At 41.2% G+C, this 21,067-nt stretch overlaps 1 protein-coding gene and 1 long non-coding RNA gene across 7 annotated transcripts in view; both read right to left on the bottom strand.

The window, feature by feature from the left end:
• AFG1L (AFG1 like ATPase) overlaps positions 1-21,067 on the bottom strand; it is a 237,418-nt gene that overhangs the window by 187,826 nt on the left and 28,525 nt on the right. For all 6 annotated transcript variants that reach the window (XM_055260677.2, XM_055260662.2, XM_055260685.2 and 3 more), the window contains exon 2: positions 17,854-18,077. In XM_055260677.2, coding sequence (XP_055116652.2) covers positions 17,854-18,077 — 224 coding nt within the window. The remainder of the gene's footprint in view (positions 1-17,853; positions 18,078-21,067) is intronic.
• Positions 11,234-15,151, bottom strand: LOC134735531 (uncharacterized). The gene is made up of 2 exons (XR_010118712.1): positions 14,959-15,151; positions 11,234-12,214 (listed from the first exon to the last, which is right to left on the bottom strand). It is a non-coding gene; the product is annotated as an uncharacterized lncRNA (long non-coding RNA).

Genomic DNA, 21,067 nt, shown 5'->3' with positions numbered 1-21,067 from the left:
TTTTAATATAAGTAAATTGATCAACAAAATGAATACCCTCCTAACGAGAATCATTAGACATAGACATAGTCTATCTAAACAATATTATATACTCCACGTATTTTTACTTGGGGAAACAAGCTAATTTTCTCCTAATAAAAATTTCAGTTTTCTAATAATTATTGAAATTATTTTAAGGGGCTTAAAATTCTATGTCTTAAGGGAAAAATCAGAGGATCAAATGGAGAACAGTGAGACTAATCAGAAGGATATAAAATGAGTCCTAAAAAAGTTTTTGAATTCTTTATTAATCGTAGTGATTTCAGGGAGAGGAAGGTTTACACGGTTTTCTTCAAAATGGCTGTCCCTTAGGAACCCACATCATTTGCATGCTCCTAATTTACATTTTCTCGCAACTTAACGCTATTTTTCTGTTCTATTAAATTTCCTTCCTTAAATTTAATTCCCTATAACTTGTCCTTATGTCTCAGAAATCACAGTGAACTCCACCCTTACACTGTTTCTCGGTGCTGGTCATTCTCCATGTGCTCCCCTCCCCTGATGCCTTCTCCATCCTGTCTGTACCCCAAGCGACTGACCTTTCTGGCTGGCTCCTGGCTGGTTCAGCCCGTGGGAGGCATTCCTTGCAGGAAATAGGAGAGAGGGCATAGAAAGGGATGGGTCGTTCTCTCCCATCCCTCCTTGCTTCAGAGCTGTGTCTCAGTAGAGCTGCATCCCTCCAGACCAACAAGCGGCCCATCCCTCAGGCCACAGCTCCAGCTCTCACCAGTCTCCTCCTTTGCCCTTCCATCCCTTGTTTGCTGCCTTAAGCCTGCCCATGCCTCTCTAAGTAGTCTCTAAATTTGGTCTTTACTGAAACATCTGCTGTGAACTGTTTTCTGCCAGGACTCTGACACATCCCGGACTCCCAAAATGCACACACGTAACATTAGACTCAGACTTCGAAATCTGAAATGATTACGTTTATCTAGTGACCAGTTATAAGATTTGTCACAAGTTACCTGTATCTTAGGGAGTTTGTAAAGTAGGATGATGACACCTTCTCTAATGGGCTTTTGATGAGGATCCAGTGACATCACCTTTTAGATTGTACAGATAGATCATAAGCCTAAGGATGATGTTGGAAGACAGTGATAACCTACCACCTACCTCCAGCAAGCATAAGAGATATGGCAGAAGAATATTAGAGTTGAACCCAAAAGATCTAGGTACAAATCCTGGCTGGCTGCTTATTAGCTAGGTGACCCTGGGTAAGCCCTCTCAACTCTCCAACCTGCTGTCTCCTTATCTGTTGCGTGCAGGGCCCAGCACAGGGAAGTTCCCCAACACTGCTCACCTCTGCATGTGTAATCACGCCAAAGACTGCAAGCATAATGTGCTTACCAATATCTGTTTATACTCAGACCTGTAATTCGTGAAAAAAGAAACATCACACCCTTTGACACATCCCTCTCAAAGATCTGAACAATACAATTAGTAAGTTCAAGCAATTTACATCCATATAAACTCTAAACCCAACAAACCAAGAATACATTCAAGAACAAGCAGCATAATTTCAAATATAGTCCATATGCTAAGCCAGAAAGAAAACTTCAATAAATTCCAAAGAATCATATGTACTCTAACCATAATTTAATAAAATTATACGTAAATGATAAAAAGATAGCTAAAAATAGAAAAATCTCATACTAAAATATATACCCTTCCATGAACTTCACCCAGATTGCTGAGGATTGCTGAAAAAAGTCTGACAGTCGTGCAGAGAGGACCCTCTCTCCGGGCCCTCCATATTGTCAACAATTCTGTTTCCTTAGTGAGTTCACTGTGTCTCTGCAAAGAATCTCTGGAACCTTCTTACTTCCCATTAAGCAAAACTACATTTCACTCATCACTTTCAGAAGATGTCTCCTACTTCTTCATAAAGAGAACAGAAGGCATTGGGTTGAAAGTCCTTCAACTTCCTATGTGAAACTGCAATCCCACCCACGTCTGCACCCATCCATTCCTCCCTCCTGTGACATTCCTCCTGTTACAAAGGAAAACGATTCCTCTTCCTGTCCTTCTTCCAACCCTCTATCAGTGTTTATTTCATACCCCATCTACCTTCTCAGAAACCAGGGCCCATCAAATCAAATTCCTCTTCTCTTGTAATCCTTCTTATCAACAGCTTATAAAGCTCACACCTGTAATCCCAGCACTTTGGGAGGCTGAGGCAGGCAGATCACTTGAGGTCAAGAGTTCAAGACCAGCCTGACCAACATGGTGAGACCCTGTCTCTACTAAAAATATAAAAATTAGCTGGCTGTGGTGGCACACACCTGTAATCCCTGCTACTTGGGAGAGGCTGAGGCAGGAGAATCGCTTGAACTTGGGAGGTGGAGGTTGCAGTGAGCTTAGATCACACCACTGCACTCCAGCCTGGACAACAGAGCGAGACTCCATCTCAAAAAAAAAAAAAAAGAAAGAAAGAAAAAAAACCACTGAAATTAAAACTTTGTTAGAAAAAATCCTAAGGAAGGAAAAACAGCAAATAAACTGCAAAAAAAAAAAAAAAACTGCATCAGTTATTATGGACAAGAACACACAGGAGTCCTATTCAGCCATAAAAAAAGAATGAGATATTGTTATTTGCAACAACATGAATGAAACTGGAGGTCATTACATTAAGTGAAATAAGCCAGGCACAGAAAGACAAACACCACATATTCTCACTTATTTGTAGGATCCAAAAATCAAAGCAATTGAACTCATGAACATAGAGAGTAGAAGGATGGTTACCAGAGACTGGGAAGGGTAGTGGGAGGCTGGGGTGGAGGGGGAGGTGGGGATGGTTAACCGGCACAAAAAAAATAGAAAGAATAAGTCCTACTATTTGATAGCACAACAGAATGACTATAGTCAATAACTTAATTGTAGATTTTAAAATAACTAAAAGAGTATATAATTTGATTGTAACACAAAGGATAAATGTTTGAGAGGCCGGATATCCCATTCTCCATGATGTGATTATTTCATATTGCAAGCCTGTATCAAAACATCTCATGTACCCCATAAATATATACACCTACTATATACCTACAAAAATTAAAAATTAAAAAATAATTTAAAAGAATTTCAGTAGTTCACACCTGTAATCCAGCACTTTGGGAGGCCAAGGTGGGAGGTCAGGAGTTCAAAACCAACCTAGCCAACATGGTGAAACCCCATTTCTACTAAAAATACAAAAATTAGCCAGGCATGGTGGCACACACCTGTAATCCCAGCTACCTGGGAGACTGAGGTGGGAGAATCACCTGAACCCGGTAGACGGAGGTTGCAGTGAGCAGAGATCATGCCACTGCACTCCAGGCTGGGCAACAGAGCAAGACTGTCTCAAAAAAAAAAAAAAAAAATTTAAAGAATTTATTTTCTGCCTAGGTGCAGTGGCTCACACCTGTAATCCCAGCACTTTGGAAGGCCAACATGAGCAGATCACTTGAGGCCAAGAGTTTGAGACCACCCTGGCCAACATGGTGAAACTCCATCTCTACTAAAAATACAAAAATTAGTCGGGTGTGGTGGGACGTGCCTGTAGTCCCAGCTACCCGAGAGGCTGAGGCACAAGAATCATTTGGCAGAGGTTGCAGTGAGCTGAGATTACGCCACTGCACTCCAGTCTGGGCAAAAGAGCAAGACTCTGGCTCAAAAGAAAAAAAAAAAAAGAGTTTATTTTCTTAATAAACAGCTTTTATAAATCAATCAGTAAGAAAAACAAATGCAAATGGCTTTAACGTTGAAAGAATACTCTCATTCACAATACAAGAGGTACGACTTAAAATATTAATGAAATACCATCATGGCAAAAATCTGAAAGTTTGAGAGGACACTGTATTAACAAAGATGTAGGGGGACAGGCGAGCTGAGATCGCGCTGCTGCACTCCAACCTGGGCGACACAGCAAGACTACTCTGTCTGGATAAATAAATAAATAAGCACTGAATGTCTTCAAGCCAGAATCCAGGATGTGTGTCTTGGTAATGAGGTCTCGCATCTTTTGTTGAGCTCTCACTACATGTCAGACACATCAAACAATTCCTATGAAGCAAGTAGGGTTTTCTAAAGTTTATTGCATAAAGCATTACTTCTGCATTATGTTTATGGGTGTTCATTTTAAAAGAAGCCATGTGTTCAAGTTGGAGAAACACTGAATTACAGGACCAAAGTTTAAAAGTTTCTTTGACTAGGCATGGTAGCTCACTCCTGTAATCCCAACACTTTGGGAAGCTGAGGCAGAAAGAATGCCTGAGCCCAGGAGTTCAAGACCAACCTGGACAACATAGAGAGATCTCATCTCTACAAAAAAAAAATAAAGATAAAAAACAACAAAAAAAAGTTTGTTTACTGCAGAATTTCTCAGAGCCTTTGATATACTAACGGCATTGTGATTCTCTGAGAGTTATTCACATAGCATTTCCTAAACTTACTTGATCACAGAGCTCTTTTTTAAATATTTCACATTTTGTAATCATGGAGGAAAAAGTTTTCTCAGAGATAGATATTCCCACTCTTAGCAAATGACTTACGAATTAGATGGCAAAACTAAGACAAAGATGAAGATAGTGTCAGAGCCAAAATGGAAATGCACTTCAACTCTGACTCCAAAGTCCAAAATGATTTTTTTGTTTTTTTGAGACAAGGTGTCGCTCTGTCACCCAGGCTGGAGTCCAGTGGCACCATCACAGCCCACTTCAGGCTTGACCTCCCGGGCTCAAGCAATCCTCCCACTCTAGCCTCCCAAGTAACTGGGACCACAGGTGCCCACCACCATGCCCAGCTAATTTTTACATTTTTTGTAGAGATGAGATCTCCCTATGTTGCACAAGCTGGTTTCAAACTCCTGGGCTCAAGCGATTCTCCCACCTCAGCCTCCTGAACTGCTGGGATTACAGGCATGAGCCACTGCACTGAAATGTTTTCATTACACCATCTCCCTGAGGATTTAGTAGCAAAAACAGAAAAGCTTTAGTAAAAGCCCTATCTTTCATGTAACCACCAAGCACCAATCCCAAGATGAACATTATAATATTTAGCTTTGGAATTTTTTGATTATTTATTTCAATATACCTCACTGTTACTACCCATAATATATGATATATGTCCAATTTAGGTTTCTACTTAACTGAAAAGCAGAGGTTCAAGTCAGGGTTGTATTTGAAAACTAAGATCTCTTTATCACTAACAAATATTTCTGAACACAAGATATTTCTGCTAACCTTAGGCCTTTATGTCTCATTAATAAAATTAGGAGATTAACCTAGATTCAATTTCATACAATTCAACCAGCATTTATGGGCATGTACTCTGTACTCTGCATGTACTGTGCTATGTGCTGAGGATACAATAATGTGTAGAAAGCAATCCTTGTTTCCAAGGAATTCACAGAATAGAAGGGGGGACAAAACACAAATAATAAAACACACAGAGCATATAACATAATATATACTGCATGTGTAGTGAACACACAATGCTCGCATGTACTAAAAAGTCAATACAACATATTGCAAAGAATTGAAGTTCTCAAATTGAGGCACCCAGGGCACTGCAGCAAACTTGAAGGAGCTCTAAGGGCTATTTTAAATGTTTCAGTCCACTACTGAGATACAGCAACATCTCTCGTATATCAGGTAAACTATTAGCTTGAGGTAGTTCACATCTTCAAGGTTAGATCGTGCTACATTCCTTTCAAAAATGTCATATCTCACACTTGTAATCTAGCTACCCAGGAGGCCGAGGCAGGAGGATCACATGAGCCCAGGAGTTAGACACTAGCCTGGGCTATAGCAAGACCCCATCTCACACATACATACATACAATTCACATTTATCTGGGCAGCCTGTATTTTTATTTGCTAAATCTGCCAACCCTACTTTAGATAACATTACTAAATGAGTGTTAAATTTCTGGAATGTGATGATGATAATATAGTTATGCAGGAAAAGGTCCTTGTTAGGCATTATATGTGATATATTTAGGGGTCAAGTGTTATGGTGCAACTTACTTGTAGATGGTTCTAGAAAATAAGATATTTAGAGAGAAAATTAAACAAATGTGGCAAAATGTTAACCATTAGTGGATCTAAGTATATTGTTGAAATTTTTCAAAATGAAAAGTTGGAAAAAAACAGAACAAAATTTGGTAAGGTGACTACTATATTACTTTTACTTTTGAAATAAATCTAAAATTATTCAAAAATATCTGCATATTTATATTGTAGACATTTGCTTTCAAAACTGTTATCAGAACTATTCCTTTACTGCAAACTAAAAGAATGTATGTCATCCATCATTCCAAATATTTTGATTTAATGATTTTAACATTATCCTTTGTTCCCTATGATATTAAAGTTCTAGCATTAAAAAATGATCCAAGGTGATTCTCATCAAAGTTACACATTGAAATAGCACGTCCTCTGCCTTTCTGGGTCACTATCCACCTGCTACTCTGGCATCATTTCCACTAGGACAATTAGATAATAAGGGTGGTGCTGTTAAAATAAAAAGTGTTGTTTTCAATTTGTTTAAAATGCAGGAATACTACTTTTCCTGTTTCTCTCCGTTCCCCCCACCATTGCATTATTATCTCCAAAATGATAGAATCAGAAACAATGATTCCAGCTGGAATGCTGAGCATAATTACATCTTTTAAAAACTGGCATTATAGCATTCTCAACATGGACCACTTTTTGATAAAAGTAGATCATTTCAGGTTTCTAAGAAGATCTTTAAAAACTAAAAAACTGAACTATATATTAGCACCCATAAATTCTCTTTAAATGAAAATGGTTTTTGAAATGTCTTTAGCTGATTTGCAAAAGAATCTCGGCAGCCTAAAGTATAATACACCAACTTGCTCAGTTTACTAGCATAATTAAGCCTATTTAAGTATCTAAATAAGTTGGGTGTGTGCTTAAAACTCTAAAACTACTAGTGTAAGAAATGGCTCAATTTCTGATTATAACACAATTTAAAGATGCAAATGACTTTTTGATGTCTCATGCATTCAAGTCACAAACATTTCATAAGTTCCTGTGTGCACCACTGGGAGACAAATGACAGCAGGCTAGTTTTCTGGCAAATCCTTCCATGTTCACTTTGCTCCTACCTGATACTCTGCTTTTGGCCTAGCTTAGGTGAAGCTCTGCTAGGTCTGGTCTACTCCAGTCCACTACTAGTTCAGTCCACTACTGAGATATGAGCATTATTCTCAAGCCAATCTGGGCTTCATCAAAAGAAAGATGTGGAAAATATCCCTTGTTCTGAACGCTGTTGTTGTTCTGAATCTGAGAAATTAAACTGGCCTTCCAGGCATCTTCAGGGTTAGCTAAAAACTGATGTTAAGGAGGGAATGAGAAGAGGACACATTCACAGAGACATACGTGGATACAGGCAAACAATGGAGACACCTACACTCTCACACAGACACATGGATAGGCTCTGTGACTCTTTAGTGATGGCTTTGTTACTCATTCACGTTTCATTCGTTCCACAAACATGAATTGAGTATTGAGCACCTACTTTGTGCTAGGCAGTGGGCTGGGATCTTCAGGCCCAGAAGGCCAAGAAAAGAAAAACCGGACAGGGGCAGTGGCTCACACCTGTAATCCCAACACTTTCAGAGGCCAAGGTAGGAAGATCACTTCAGGTTAGGAGTTCAAGACCAGCCTGGCTCATCTCTACTAAAAATTAGCCAAGCACGGTGGCAAACGCCTATAATCCCAGCTGCTTCGGAGGCTGAGGCATGAAAATCGCCTTAGCTTGGGAGGTGGAGGTTGCCACGAGCTGAGATCATGCCACTGCACTCCAGCCTGGGTGACAGAGTGAGACTCCATCTCAAAAAAAAAAAAAGAAAGAAAGAAAGAAATACAATATCTACCAGAGGAGGATGTGGTCACCAAGAAGGCAATGTGAGGTGAGCCATAACAAAAGGATGGAGGGTGAGCAGCTTTAGCAAAGACCCAGAGACAAAATAAGGTCTCCGCCTCATCCAAGGATCTTAAAGCAGGGTCATCATAGCTGGGGCTTTTATTGCCAGCAGAGAACAATGGCAGAGGAGGCTGGCAAGAGGCAGGGACTAGGCTCTCAAGAATCTTGAAGGACATGCTGAGTTTGTAGTTTATCCTGAGGGGGCTGAAAGCTTTAAGCAGGAGAAGAGTGTGATCAGATTTATATGTATTCAGTTTATGAAATTTCAGAAACAGGAAAACATTGCATTGCTAAAATCCTCTTATAAACATATTTCATATGCCTTTCTGAGGACTGTGCTAATAATTCCCCTTCCACAGTCTGTTTTTTTTTAATTTTTTTAATTTTTATTTTTTAGAGATGAAGTCTTGCCATGATGCCCAGGCTTATTTCAAACTCCTGGGCTCAAGTGATCTGCCCGCCTCAACCTCCCAAAGTGCTGGGATTACAGGCATGACCCACCACACCTGGCCCCTCAGTCTATTTGTAAGAAGGAAAGGCTGAACTAGTAGACTCTAAAATTTTATTTTCAAGAAAAGTTGTAATTTTTTCAAACCGAAAAAAAAATTCAACTAACCCTGCCAGGCACAGTGGCTCACACCTGTAATCCCAGCACTATGGGAGGCTGAGGTGGGCAATCATTTGAGGCCAGGAGTTTGAGACCAGCCTGACCAACATGGTGAAACACAGTATCTACTAAAAATACAAAAATTAGCCGGGCGTGGTGGTGCATGCCTGTAGCCCTACCTACTCAGGAGGCTGTGGCACGAGAATTGCTTGAACCCAGGAGGCAGAGGTTGCAGTGAGCCGAGATCGCACCACTGAACTCCAGCCTGTGTGACAGATCAAGACTCTGTCTCAAAAACAAAACAAAAACAAAACTAACCTGTTGAAATATCTTGCAATCACATGTAAAATATTTTCACAATGGAATATTACAAACAGGCAAAATTGAAGACTATATGGAACACCTCGTTACCCACCCTCCAGCTTTATCAAATCTTTCTATGTTGACATTTATTTCAAAATTTAAGTAATAAAGCATTAAGTATAGTTGAAGCCTCCCTTGTCCCCTTCCTCCTCAGTATTAGCCACCTGAATGTATAGTTTATCATCCCCATGCTAAGCAACATTCCATTTTATAAATACATTCTGATTTGTTTATCCAGTCTTGTGGCATCTGCTAGTTATTTCTGAAAAAAAATACTCTCCTTTATCTATTTTTCTACTGGGTTGTCTGTTTTTCTATTATATGGTAGATGTTATTTATATATTCTTTATTATTATTATTATTTGCAGAGATGAGGTCTTGCTATGTTGCTCAGGCTCGTTTCAAACTCCTGGCCTCAAGCGATCCTCCCAACCCTCAGCCTCTCATAGTGTTGAGATTACAGGCGTGAGCCATTGCATCTGGTCAGGGTTCTTTACGTATTCTAGAGAGCGATCCATAATCAATTTTTTTTTTTTTTTGAGATGGAGTCTCCCTCTGTCACCCAGGCTGGAGTGCAGTGGCGGAGGTCACCTCACTGCAACCTCCACCTCCCACGTTCAAGCGATTCTCATGCCTCAGCCTTCTGAGTAGCTGGAATTACAGGCGCCCGCCACCACACCTGGCTAATTTTTGTATTTTTAGTAGAGACGGGGTTTCACCATGTTGGCCAGGTTGGTCTCGAACTCCTGACCTCAGGTGATCCTCCTGCCTCAGCCTCCCAAAGTGCTAGGATTACAGGCGTGAGCCACCGCGCCCAGCCAGTAGTCAATTATTTTTGATGAAAAAATCTTTTCTCCCAGTCTGTCGTCTACATTTTCACTTTTCCTATGGTACCTTTTGTTAACTAGAAGGTTTAAATTTTAACATAGTCAAATGTATCAGTGTTTACAAGTTGGACTTTTTTTTTTAATTTACAGGACAACATGAACATATATATTGGACTTTCATATCTTGTATAAGAAATTCTTCTGGCTGGGCATGATGGCTCAGCCTGTAACCCCAGCACTTTGGAAGACTGAGGCAGGTGAATTGCTTGAGACCAGGAGTTTAAGACCAGCCGGGGCAACATGGTGAGACCACATCTCTACAAAATACAAAAAATTAGCCAGGCGTGGTGGTATGCACATGTAGTCCCAGCTACTAGGGAGGCTAAGCTGAAAGGAATGCTTGAGCCTGGGAGGTCAAGGCTGCAGTGAGCCATGACTGCACTCCAGCCTGGGCAACACAGCAAAACTCTACCTCGAAAAAAAGAAAAGAAATTATTTCTTTTCCCAAGTTCACAAAGTTACTCCTCTATATTTTCTTCAAGAAGTTCTAAAGTTTCACTTTAAATTTAGGGCATTTATTTCTAGAGGTAAGTACCTAATTTTATTTTAATCTTCACATAGATAACCAATGATCCCATGCTAATTTAGTGAATAGACGATACTTTTCCAACTAATTCACAATGTCAACTCAATCATATATCAAGTTCCCATGTATATTCTCAACTTTCTATTTTGTTCTATTTGTCTGTTTGTCTATTTAATGGAATAGTGAATAGCTCCTGTTGAATAGAGGCAGGGATACAATATAGTAATGGAATACTAAACTTGAAAGCTAGACTAGGTAAAGTTCAAGCAGGACTTTGAATACAATTAATGATCTACCAGCCCTCATATCTAGTCAGGTAGCAGTCATCTAGAGCAAAGGCCAGCAAATTATGGCCATGGGCTAAATCCAGCATGACACTTGTTTTTGTAAAGATTTATTGGAATACAGTTATTTATGTATTGCCTGTGGCTGCTCTGAGTGCAATGGTAGAATTGAGTAGTTCTTTTCCATCTGCCTCATGCATTGCTCTTGGAAGGGTGAGGAGGGGGTATCCAAATAAAAGATGGTAGGATATAAGAGGGAGTTGGAAATAAGTTCTCATTAGGGAAAAACTGAAAATTATCTGGTAGAGGGCAGGAGAAAAAGGAAAGGAGTTCTGTGGCTCCGAATTCTCAGGTCTCTTGGGCTACAATGTCTCCTCCCAAGAGATGAAAAAACCTAGCTGCCTATAGACCCCTGATTAATGGAAACAGAGATTTTCAGAGTAGCTCCATACTCTATTTAATTCTCTCCCTCCCTGACTCTGGAAATGCTTGATTTGGCTGTGTAAAAGTAATTCTAATTATAGTGATTTACATGAACTACTTACCATTTATGCCTAATTACCTCACAGCACAATAACAATTATGCATACATTAAAAGTGTCAGATTAACCTGGTTGTAAATTTTATTCAATAACAAAAGTAAAGTGTTTATAAATGTTCATTCTTCATAGTTTGTTGCTCATATGGCATGGTCATCTGTTCATAACATCTTCAAATGTTAATTTACTAGAGAAAACATTGTTACACAGGTAGGTGAAAGCAGCCTGGTAGTTTGTCACCAATTTTTTCACCTTGGTTAATAAATTTGGTATCTTGTGAAGAAGGTATACTTTATTTTAATATTATAGCATAGACTTACAGAAAGTTTCTTAGGAATATAATGAGGGAAAAAAAATAAGTCCACCATAACAAAGTCTATTTGTGTTTTGTTTTGTTTTTTGAGATAGTCTCTCTCTGTCACCCAGGCTGGAGTGCAGTGGCACGATCTTGGCTTACTGCAGCCTCAACCTTCTGGGCTCAAGTGATCCTCCCACCTCAGCCTCCCAATTAGGTGGACCACAGGCATGCACCACCATGCCTAGCTAATTTTTTTTTTTTTGGTAGAGATGGGGTCTCCCTATGTTGGCCAGGCTGATCTCAAACTCCTGGCCTCAAGCAATCCTCCCATCTCAGCCTCTCAAAATGCCAGAATTACAGGCATGAGCCACCACACCCAGCCTATAATGAAGTTTAAACAACTGTATTGAAAACAAAATCCAAAGTTCATAAAATCATAAATCCTACTCAGCACATGTCTTAGTTCATTTTCTGTCGCATGTAACAGAATATCTGAAACTGAGTTTCAGATATTCTGAAATTTATTTATTTATTTATTTTTAAACAGGTAGTAATTAGCTGAATTTAATGATAAAATGAAGATCTTGAAAAATAGTATTTGTTATTTAAAGTTCATGAAAATGGGCAGTCAGTACTGCTTAGCTTTCCTCCAAAATGGCTGAATGTGTATCACAGCAGCAGAAATGCTGTAGCTAATAAACAACTTCAGTTCTTGAGTGATCTGTCTTCTCCTTAGCTGCTCAGATGGCCTGTCAGGGAAAGAAGACTGTGCTGTGGTGAAACTTGTTGTCCCTTACAGTTTCCACTATTCTTTCAACAATGTCAAGGTTTCATACCCAAGGCAAAGGTTTACAGTCCAAAGTCAGAGTTTTATCTTCAGAAACTGAGTAATTTATAAAGAAAAGGAATTTATGGGCCAGGTGCAGTGGCTCACACCTGTAATCTCAACACTTTGGGAGGCCCAGGCAGGCAGAGCATGAGGTCAGGAGTTCAAGACCAGCCTGGCCAACATGGTGAAACCTGGTCTTTACTAAAAATACAAAAATTAGCTGGGCATGGTGGCACGCACCTGTAGTCCCAGCTACTCGGGAAGCTGAGGCAAGAGAATCACTTGAACTCGGGGGAGGTTGCCGTGAGCTGAGATCGCACCACTATACTCCAGCCTGGCAACAGAGTGAGACTCAGTCACAAAAAAAAAAAGAAAGAAAGAAAAGAAAGGAATTTATTTCTTACAGTGATGGAGGCTGAGAAGTCCATGTCTGAGGGACCCCACCTAGTGAGGACCTTCTTGCTGGTGAAGACTCTCTGCAGAGCCCCAGATGACACAGGGGCATCACATGGCGAGGGGGCTGAGCATGCTAGCTCAAGACTCTCTTCCCCTTATAAAGCTACCAGTCCCACTCCCATGATAATCCATTAATCCATTAACCCATTACTCCACGAATGGACTAATCCATTCATGACAGCAGAGCTCTCATGACCCAGTCACCTCTGAAAGGATTCACCTTTCAATACTGCCACACTGGGGATTAAATGTCAACATGAGTTCTGAAAGAGACAAATATTCAAACCGTAGCACCAGAATAAAGAACTCTCCAAATAAAGTTTTTCCATCACTGGAAAACCTAATAGCCCAAAGTTTCCTTTTCTGATAATTGGCATATCAGTGTTTGTTTTTAGAAAAAAATAGGTCTGTGTCATCTTTATACTCTTCAAAAACTAAAGTTTTATATACTTTTTTTCAAATAATGTTAGATGTTTGGATCTCTTTCAATATTTTAAAGATTTAGTGGGGCCAGGCGCAGTGGCTCACATCTGTAATCCCAGCACTTTGGGAGGCCAAGGAGGGCAGATCACTTGAGGTCAGGAGTTCGAGACCAGCCTGACCAAGATGGTGAAACCTCATCTCCACTAAAAATGCAAAAATTAGCCAGGCATGGTGGTAGGCGCCTGTAATCCCAGCTACTCAGGAGGCTGAGACAGGAGAATCACTTGAACCCAGGAGGCAGAGGTTGCAGTGAGCCAAGATCCCACCATTGCACTCAAGCCTGGGTGATAGAGTGAGACTCTGTCTCAAAAAAAATAAAAAATAAAATTTTTAAATAAAATCTTTATTTATAATAAACATTTAGTGGGTTTAGGAAACTATAAGGGCCAAGAGCGGTGGCTCATGCCTGTAATCCCAGCACTTTGTGAGGCCAAGATGGGAGGACTGCTTGAGCCCAGAGATGAAGACCAGCCTGGGCAACATGGCAAGACCCTGTCTTGCAGGGAAGGAAGGAAGGAAGGAAGGAAGGAAGGAAGGAAGGAAGGAAGGAAGGGAGGGAGGGCGGGCGGGCAGGCAGGCAGGCAGGGAGGGAGGGAGGGAAGGCAGGCAGGCAGGGAGGGAGGGAGGGAGGGAGGGAAGGCAGGCAGGCAGGCAGGGAGGGAGGGAGGGAGGGAGGGAGGGAATAAGACAAATACTATTAGAAAAAGATGTTGCTCTACCTACTAAACATTTATTCACATGCACTAGGATTTAACAAATAGGACCTTTCATTAGACACATTTGAAACTCTACCTGACATATCAAATCTTCCATTTACATTAGATTTCAACTACCCAATAAAACCAGGGTTATTCACTAGCTGGCCCATCATAGCCAACTCTGATATCAAAGGTGGACGTATGGGAAAATACCCCTAAGAAGAGCCAATGATTTTTTTAAAAACCACCGTTATTGAATTGGCAACCAAATACGTTAATAGTTACAGGATACTTGTGATTGGATGGGAGGTCACCAACCACTGTAAGATGAGTCCTGGGGATGCTATAGAGTAGGGAGGAGGGATAAAAGGAATATATTTCCAGGAAGCCAGGGCAGACAGATTGCTTGAGCTCAGGAGTTCAAGACCAGCCTAGACAACATGGCAAAACCCCATCTCTATTAAAAAAAAATACAAAAAATTAGCTGTGTGTGGTGGCATGCACCTGTAGTCCCAGTTACTGGGGAGGCTGAGGTGTTGAGGCTTGCTGGAGCCCGGGAGGTCAAGGCCGCAGTAAGCCATGATTGTGCCGCTGCATTCCAGCTAGGCAATAGAGTGAGACCCTGTCTCAAAAACAAAACAAAACAAAACAAAACAAAAGGAATATATTTCCAAAAGGAAGAGGACTAGAAAGGGAACAAGATGTAAAATTCAGGAAAGCAATTCAAGTCTCAGATAACCAAAATATCCAGTTGAGTACAACATGTTGTTTCCTAGCTAGGCCACGTAACCAAATTATTATTTTACTTGGAGGCCCACCTGTATCACAAACTATATAATTACATAGTTTTATATGTTATAGTTTATATACTATACGCAAATATATCCCTATATATATAACATATAACTAGATATGCAGTACATAAGCAGTCTATATTTTTCACACTTTTTGGTTCTTTACTCACCTATAAACTTTGAGAAATATGGGAAAAAAAGGTTGGTCATCAAAAGAAATAATTCATCATTACCTATAATCATTGTGCTGGACTGGTCACTCACGGTGCCCACCACACTCACAGTCCACTTCTGAGAGCAACTGCCATGCTCACAGGAGCAGCCCTGCATGGGACCACAGGTAAGCAAATCTTTACACTGGTTAATGGCCTCTAAGAAACCCAATGTGAAAGCACTACCCAAACAGGGATGAAGTCATTGGTTGGCGTGTGAGATCCTTACTCAGGAATTTAAACTACAGACACACAGACAGAATTAAGAAGTTGGTAGAGTGAACAGAAGTGGAAGCAGACATGAGAGAAAATGAACAACAAAATAAGTGGGTGCTATGGTCTCAATGTTTGCATCACCCCAAAATTCATATGTTGAAGTTCTAACCCCCAAAGTGAGGCTCTTAGAACGTAGGACCTTTGGAAGGTGATGAGGTCATGAGAGCAGGGCCCTCCTCAGTTGGATTAGTGCCCTTACAAAAGAGGCCCGAGGGAGCTCATTTGTCCCTTCAGCCATGTGAGGACACAGTGAAAAGACAGCTGTCCACGAATAGTTAAGCAGGCCCTCACCAGACACTGAATTTGCCAGCACTTTGATCTTGGCCTTCCCAGCACCCAGAACTATGAGAAATCTTTTTCTGTTGTTTATAAGCTACCCAGTTTATGGTATTTTGTTATAGCAGCCCAAGTGGACCAAGACAATGAATGACATGAATGGCAGGGCACTGTAAGGCCTAGCTGTGTCATGGAGATGCCTTTCATTGCTATGTTCTTATATAATCTTATTCTAAATCTCCATTTCTTTCTGCAATCTAAATGAATCTCTATTTCTTTCAACTAATAGTGTTAACATAATGGGAAGACATTTTCTTTACATAAAAATAAAACTAATTATACTCTCAGGAGCTTTATTAAAAAGTAAAATTACTTTCATTCATTTTTGTTTGTTTGTTTTTTATTTGTATTGTAGAGACGGGGTCTCCCTATATCATCCAGGCTGATCTCAAACTTCTGGCTTCAAGCTATCCTTCCACCCTGGCCTCCCAAAGTGCTAGGATTATAGGTTCAGCCACCACACCTGGCCGTTATTCTTTTTTTTTTTTTTTTGAGACGGAGTCTCACTCTGTCACCCAGGCTGGAGTGATCTTGGCTCACTGCAACCTCCGCCTCCTGGATTCAAGCGATTCTCCTGCCTCAGCCTCCTGAGCAGCTGAGATTACAGGCACCTGCCACCATGCCTGGCTAATTTTTGTATTTTTAGTAGAGACAGGGTTTCATCATGTTGGCCAGGCTGGTCTCGAACTCCTGACCTCAGGTGATCTGCCCACCTCGGCTTCCCAAAGTGCCGGGATTACAGGCATGAGCCACTGCGTCTGGCCCCTCATTTGTTTTTAAATAAAGTACTACTAATGGTTGTTCCACGGTGCCTTTCTTCTAAAGACTTTACAGTAAAAGCATATTTGGCAGGGGGTGGGGACAGTCAATTAAAGGAAAACTAGTTTCTTAGGTTGGACCATATTTTAACTCTTATTACTATTAATGTTTTCTCCAGAATTTAAAGATGAGACTATTGGCTTCTATATTAGATAAGGAACAGGAGTTTTCCTGTTGTCATAGAATTTCAACAAAAGCTCAAAGCTGATGACCAGGGAAAATAAGCTCCCACTCACTCTAAAGAAAGACAAAGGCTGAGTGTGGTGACTCACACCAATTATCCCAGTGCTTTAGAGGCTGAGGCAGGAGGATTGCTTAAGACTAGAAGTTCAAGACCAGCCTGGCAACATAGTAAGGTCCTGTCTCTACAAAAAATTAAAAAATTAGTGGAGCATGGTGGTGCATGCCTGTAGCCCTAGCCTACTCAGGGGGCTGCGGGAGGAGAATCACTTGGGCCAGGACTTCAAGGCTACTAGTGAGCTATGATTGTGCTACTGCACCCCACCTGGGTGACACAATGAGACAGTATCTCCAAAAATAAATAGGCCAGGCACAGTGGCTCATGTCTGTGATCCCAGTACTTTGGGAGGCCGAAGCAGGGGGATCACTTGAGATCAGGAGTTCAAGACCAGCCTAGCCAACATGGTGAAACCCCGTCTCTACTAAAAATACAAAAATTAGCTGAGTGTAGTGGTGCACGCTTGTAACCCAGTTACTTGGGAGGCTGAGGCGGGACAATCGCTTGAACCCAGGAGGCAAAGGTTGCCATGAGCCATGATATTGCGCCACTGCACTCCAGCCTAGGTGACAGAGCAAGACTGTCTCAAAAAAAAAAAAAAAAAAGTCCTGAAAGAACCCCACCAAAGAAGGCTAAGGGCAAGGGCGAGGCGATGTCAGCAGAATGCAGGGTTGTGAGTTGCTTCCCCAGAGTCATAAGAGGTTAGTCAAAGATTGGAGAAGTGTGGAGGTCCCCATGGGAGTCCTGAAGAACCCACCAATAAGACCCTCAACAAAGAGCTAGCATGTCAGCATCTACCATACAAAGGCCCCAGTAACTAACTGGTCACTTAAGGCTGCTGTTTCACTCTAATCTTTCATTCCTCTCATTCTGACCCTGGAGATGTCAGGCAAACAGAGAAAGAAGGAGGAAGAAAAGGGAAAGAACACATCATTCCTCCTTTTCCACTGCTGATCCCTGGATGAGGCCTGAGCCAGAGGAAAGGGAAAGTTTGATTCCCATAGAAGTTTTTATTTAGACTGGACTGCATTTTTAAATACCTAAATACGAAGCTATTCAAACCCCTGAAGGCAAAAGAAAGCTATGGAACATCAAAAGGCCAGGAATGGGTATCCAACAGAATTTGTGTAAAGGAACTGGTGAAAATTTTTCAAGCTGTTTCATGATTGTGTCCTACTGCATTGCATCCATTTTAGAAAATGCTTACACTTTTAACTGTTTAATCTTTCATATCACACAAGCCTCACCTTTGAAAAAAGGCCTTCTGCCTCTATATTGTATCCTTTAAGGTCCTCGTGTAATTTCTGCAAACACTGTATGACTCTTCTTTGATGTTCATCATCCTTTAGCTCATGAGCTTTGATCAGAAAATCATAGTGGTCCAGAGGTCCATGGCAAACGGCCAAAGCTTTCAAATAAGTCTCTGAAGTGGCAGTTGGGGTCACGCTCTCGGATGTCTGAACCGTATAGGCTACAAACAAAAACATATAAAATTTTAGACTTTCTTAAATACATTTCACAGTGCTCTACATGTTTCTTAAGGGTCAAATTCAAACTTTTAACTAGTTACAAGTATATCTATTTGAGCAGTTTTTGTAAATGTCATTTTGATAAAAATAATATAAAATACATTTTCAGCCAGGCATGGTGGCTCACGCCTGTAATCCCAGCACTTTGGGAGACCAAGGCAGGTGGATCACTTGAGGTCAGGAGTTCAAGATCATCCTGGCCAAATGGTGAAACCCCATCTCTACTAAAAACACAAAAATTAGCCGGGCATGGTGGTGCATGCTTGTAATCCCAGCTACTTAGGGGGCTGAGGCACGAGAATTGCTTGAACCTGGGAGGCAGCGGTTGAAGTGAGCAGAGATTGTGCCACTGTACTCCAGCCTGGGTGACAGAGTGACACTTGGTCTCAAAAAAAAAAAAAAAAAAATTTTAAACAATCAATATATTTCTAATTGTTTTGACAAAAGGAAATAAACCCCAAACCCATAAACTATAATTGTAACCTCTCTTCCAGAAGGCCTATTCCTACTACAGCTTCTGCTTTGCTTCCAGCCCACTAAAGGAGACAATGGGGTTCCTCATCTCCTTCCCAAAGCAAGAGAGTTGTCTTTCTTTGAGTTAGCCCTAATTCTGGTTCTTAAGCACCAAGCAGAGACGTCAAGATTAGTCCCAAGGGTTTTCCACTGCTCCTTAATTCTCTACCCAAAGACAACACAACATTCAGATATTACCACATCGATTTCAGCCCTCTGCTTCTAAGATCTTTTTCTGTTTTCCATAACATTTAGGGAGTTGGACATGGAGTTGAGACACAGCAAGAGTGTCTGCTTCAAAGCAGGGTGGTGTTCTGATCCTACTTTTGGCCTCTCCTGGGAGAGAAATGATTGTGGCGAGGTCCAAACATAATTCCATTCCTTATGTGGGGCAGGTTTAATAAGCAGCTAACTCCTTCTCTACTGTTTAGAAGCAACAATAAACAGCAGCAACCTGGCACATTATTCAGAACAAGATTTCCCAAAGGTACTCTGCCAGCATTTTATTCATTTCATTGAACATCATGTTTCCTTTGTCACAATAACATAAAAATTACTTTAGGGAAAAGAATTAACAACCACAATGTTAGGTCCACGTTTTCCCCAAAAGAGAGGGAAAAGTCCTTAAATATACCATGAATGTTGGAGATAGGGACGGCTGTCTTCCATTATTTGTTCCACCTTTGTAAATAGAAGTTTTAGCTGGATGCATGGCTGCCCAGATACATATTACATCTCCTGGCCTCTCTTGCAGTCAGGTATGGCCATGTGAGCAGGTTCTAACAATGGGATATGAGCAGAAACGTGTGTAGTTCTGACATACCCCATTAAAGGAAAAGGGCATATCCTCCTGGCTCCCTTTTCCTCCCCTCTCTCTAACTGGAGTGAAAGTGTAATGATTGCAGCTGGAAGAGGCAATGAGATGCACACAGAATGTTGAATGAAGCAGAGCAACAAGAAACACAAAGCCTGGTTCTCCAACAATGCTGAGCTGCCAAACCAGCTCTGGATTGCCTACCTGGATTTTTATGTAAAAGAATAACAAACTTCTGGCCAGGCACAGTGGCTCACACCTGTAATCCTAGCACTTTGGGAGGCTGAGACAGGCAGATCACTTGAGTTCAGGAGTTCGAGACCAGCCTGGGCAACATAGTGGGACCTCATCTCTAATAAAAATAACAAATTAAAATAATTTTTTTTTTAATTAGCCAGGCTTAAAATTAGCATGTGCCTGTAGTCCCAGCTACTTGGGGAGGCTGAGGTGGGAGGCGGCTTAAGCCCAGGAGTTTGAGGCTGCAGTGAGCTATGACCTACACCACTGCACTCCAGCCCGGGCAACAGAGTGAGACTCTCTCTCCAAAAGAAATAAAAAGGGAGTAATAAACTACTATCTTGCTTTTAAAGTAGTGTATAATTGGGGTCTCTGTTACATAAGCCTAAGTTGTACCCTAACTGATATAGTTGCCTAAGGTCTGTAAAACAGAATCTAAGGGTATCCTGGAACACTGGGCCTCACAGCACCAGGATAAGGTTTGGGTTCAATGTTGAAGCTGGAGATGGAGGTTGAGAGTTCCTAAATGTTCCCAGCAATTTGAGATATTTGCCAGTGTGGCATAATAACAAATATACCCTGGTCCTTGGCACAGAGTTCCTAAAACCCTTGGAATTTCCTGAGTAATAGGAGTGTTTTCTGTTACTCATTGCATCACACCTGACTTTATGTTAAGGAGGTGACTCTAGGGTGAGGCTGGTAGCCAGAAGGACCAAGTGGGTAGAAGGTTGGAACTTTCAGCCCCATGCACTGACCCCAGGAAGGTGGGGCTAGAGATTGAGCTCTGTAAACACTCAAGGAGACTTGGAGAGCTTCTGGGTTGGTGAACACATCTAGGTGCATTCAACCTCTAGGTATCCCCCTAGGCATCTCTTCTACTGGGCTCCCTGAGTTGTATCCTTTATCATAAACCAGTAAACATAAGCAACGTTTTCCCCTGAGTTCTGTGAGCTATTCTAGCAAATTATCAAATCTAAAGGGGAGGAAGGCTATGGGAATTCCCGAATTTGTAGTTGCCAGGTAGATATGTGGGTAGCCTGTATACCCCATTTGCAGCTGGCATGTGAAGTGGGGGCATTCTGTGGGACTGAGCCCTTTTACTTGTGGGATCTGATGCTCACTTCAAATAAAGAATGCCAGAATCAAACTGAACTGTTGAATACCCAGTTAGTGTTACAGGATTTGAGAATCTCACAAGAGAAAAACGCTCTTCTCTACCCCCACTTTTAGACTTCTGGAGTCAACCAAGTGAGAAACTTCAGAGTGATTACTGATATATTCCTCTTCCTCCCACAGTCCTGTTCTCTACTCCTCAACCAGGTTCTCAGCCAATCCATCATCGATGCTACTCAATTTTGTATGCGAAAT

This window comes from Symphalangus syndactylus, chromosome 2 (genome assembly GCF_028878055.3).
Source record: "Symphalangus syndactylus isolate Jambi chromosome 2, NHGRI_mSymSyn1-v2.1_pri, whole genome shotgun sequence".
NCBI lineage: Eukaryota > Metazoa > Chordata > Mammalia > Primates > Hylobatidae > Symphalangus > Symphalangus syndactylus.
The sequence above is the reverse complement of the archived record's forward strand: the minus strand, read 5'-3'. Positions and strand labels throughout refer to the sequence as shown.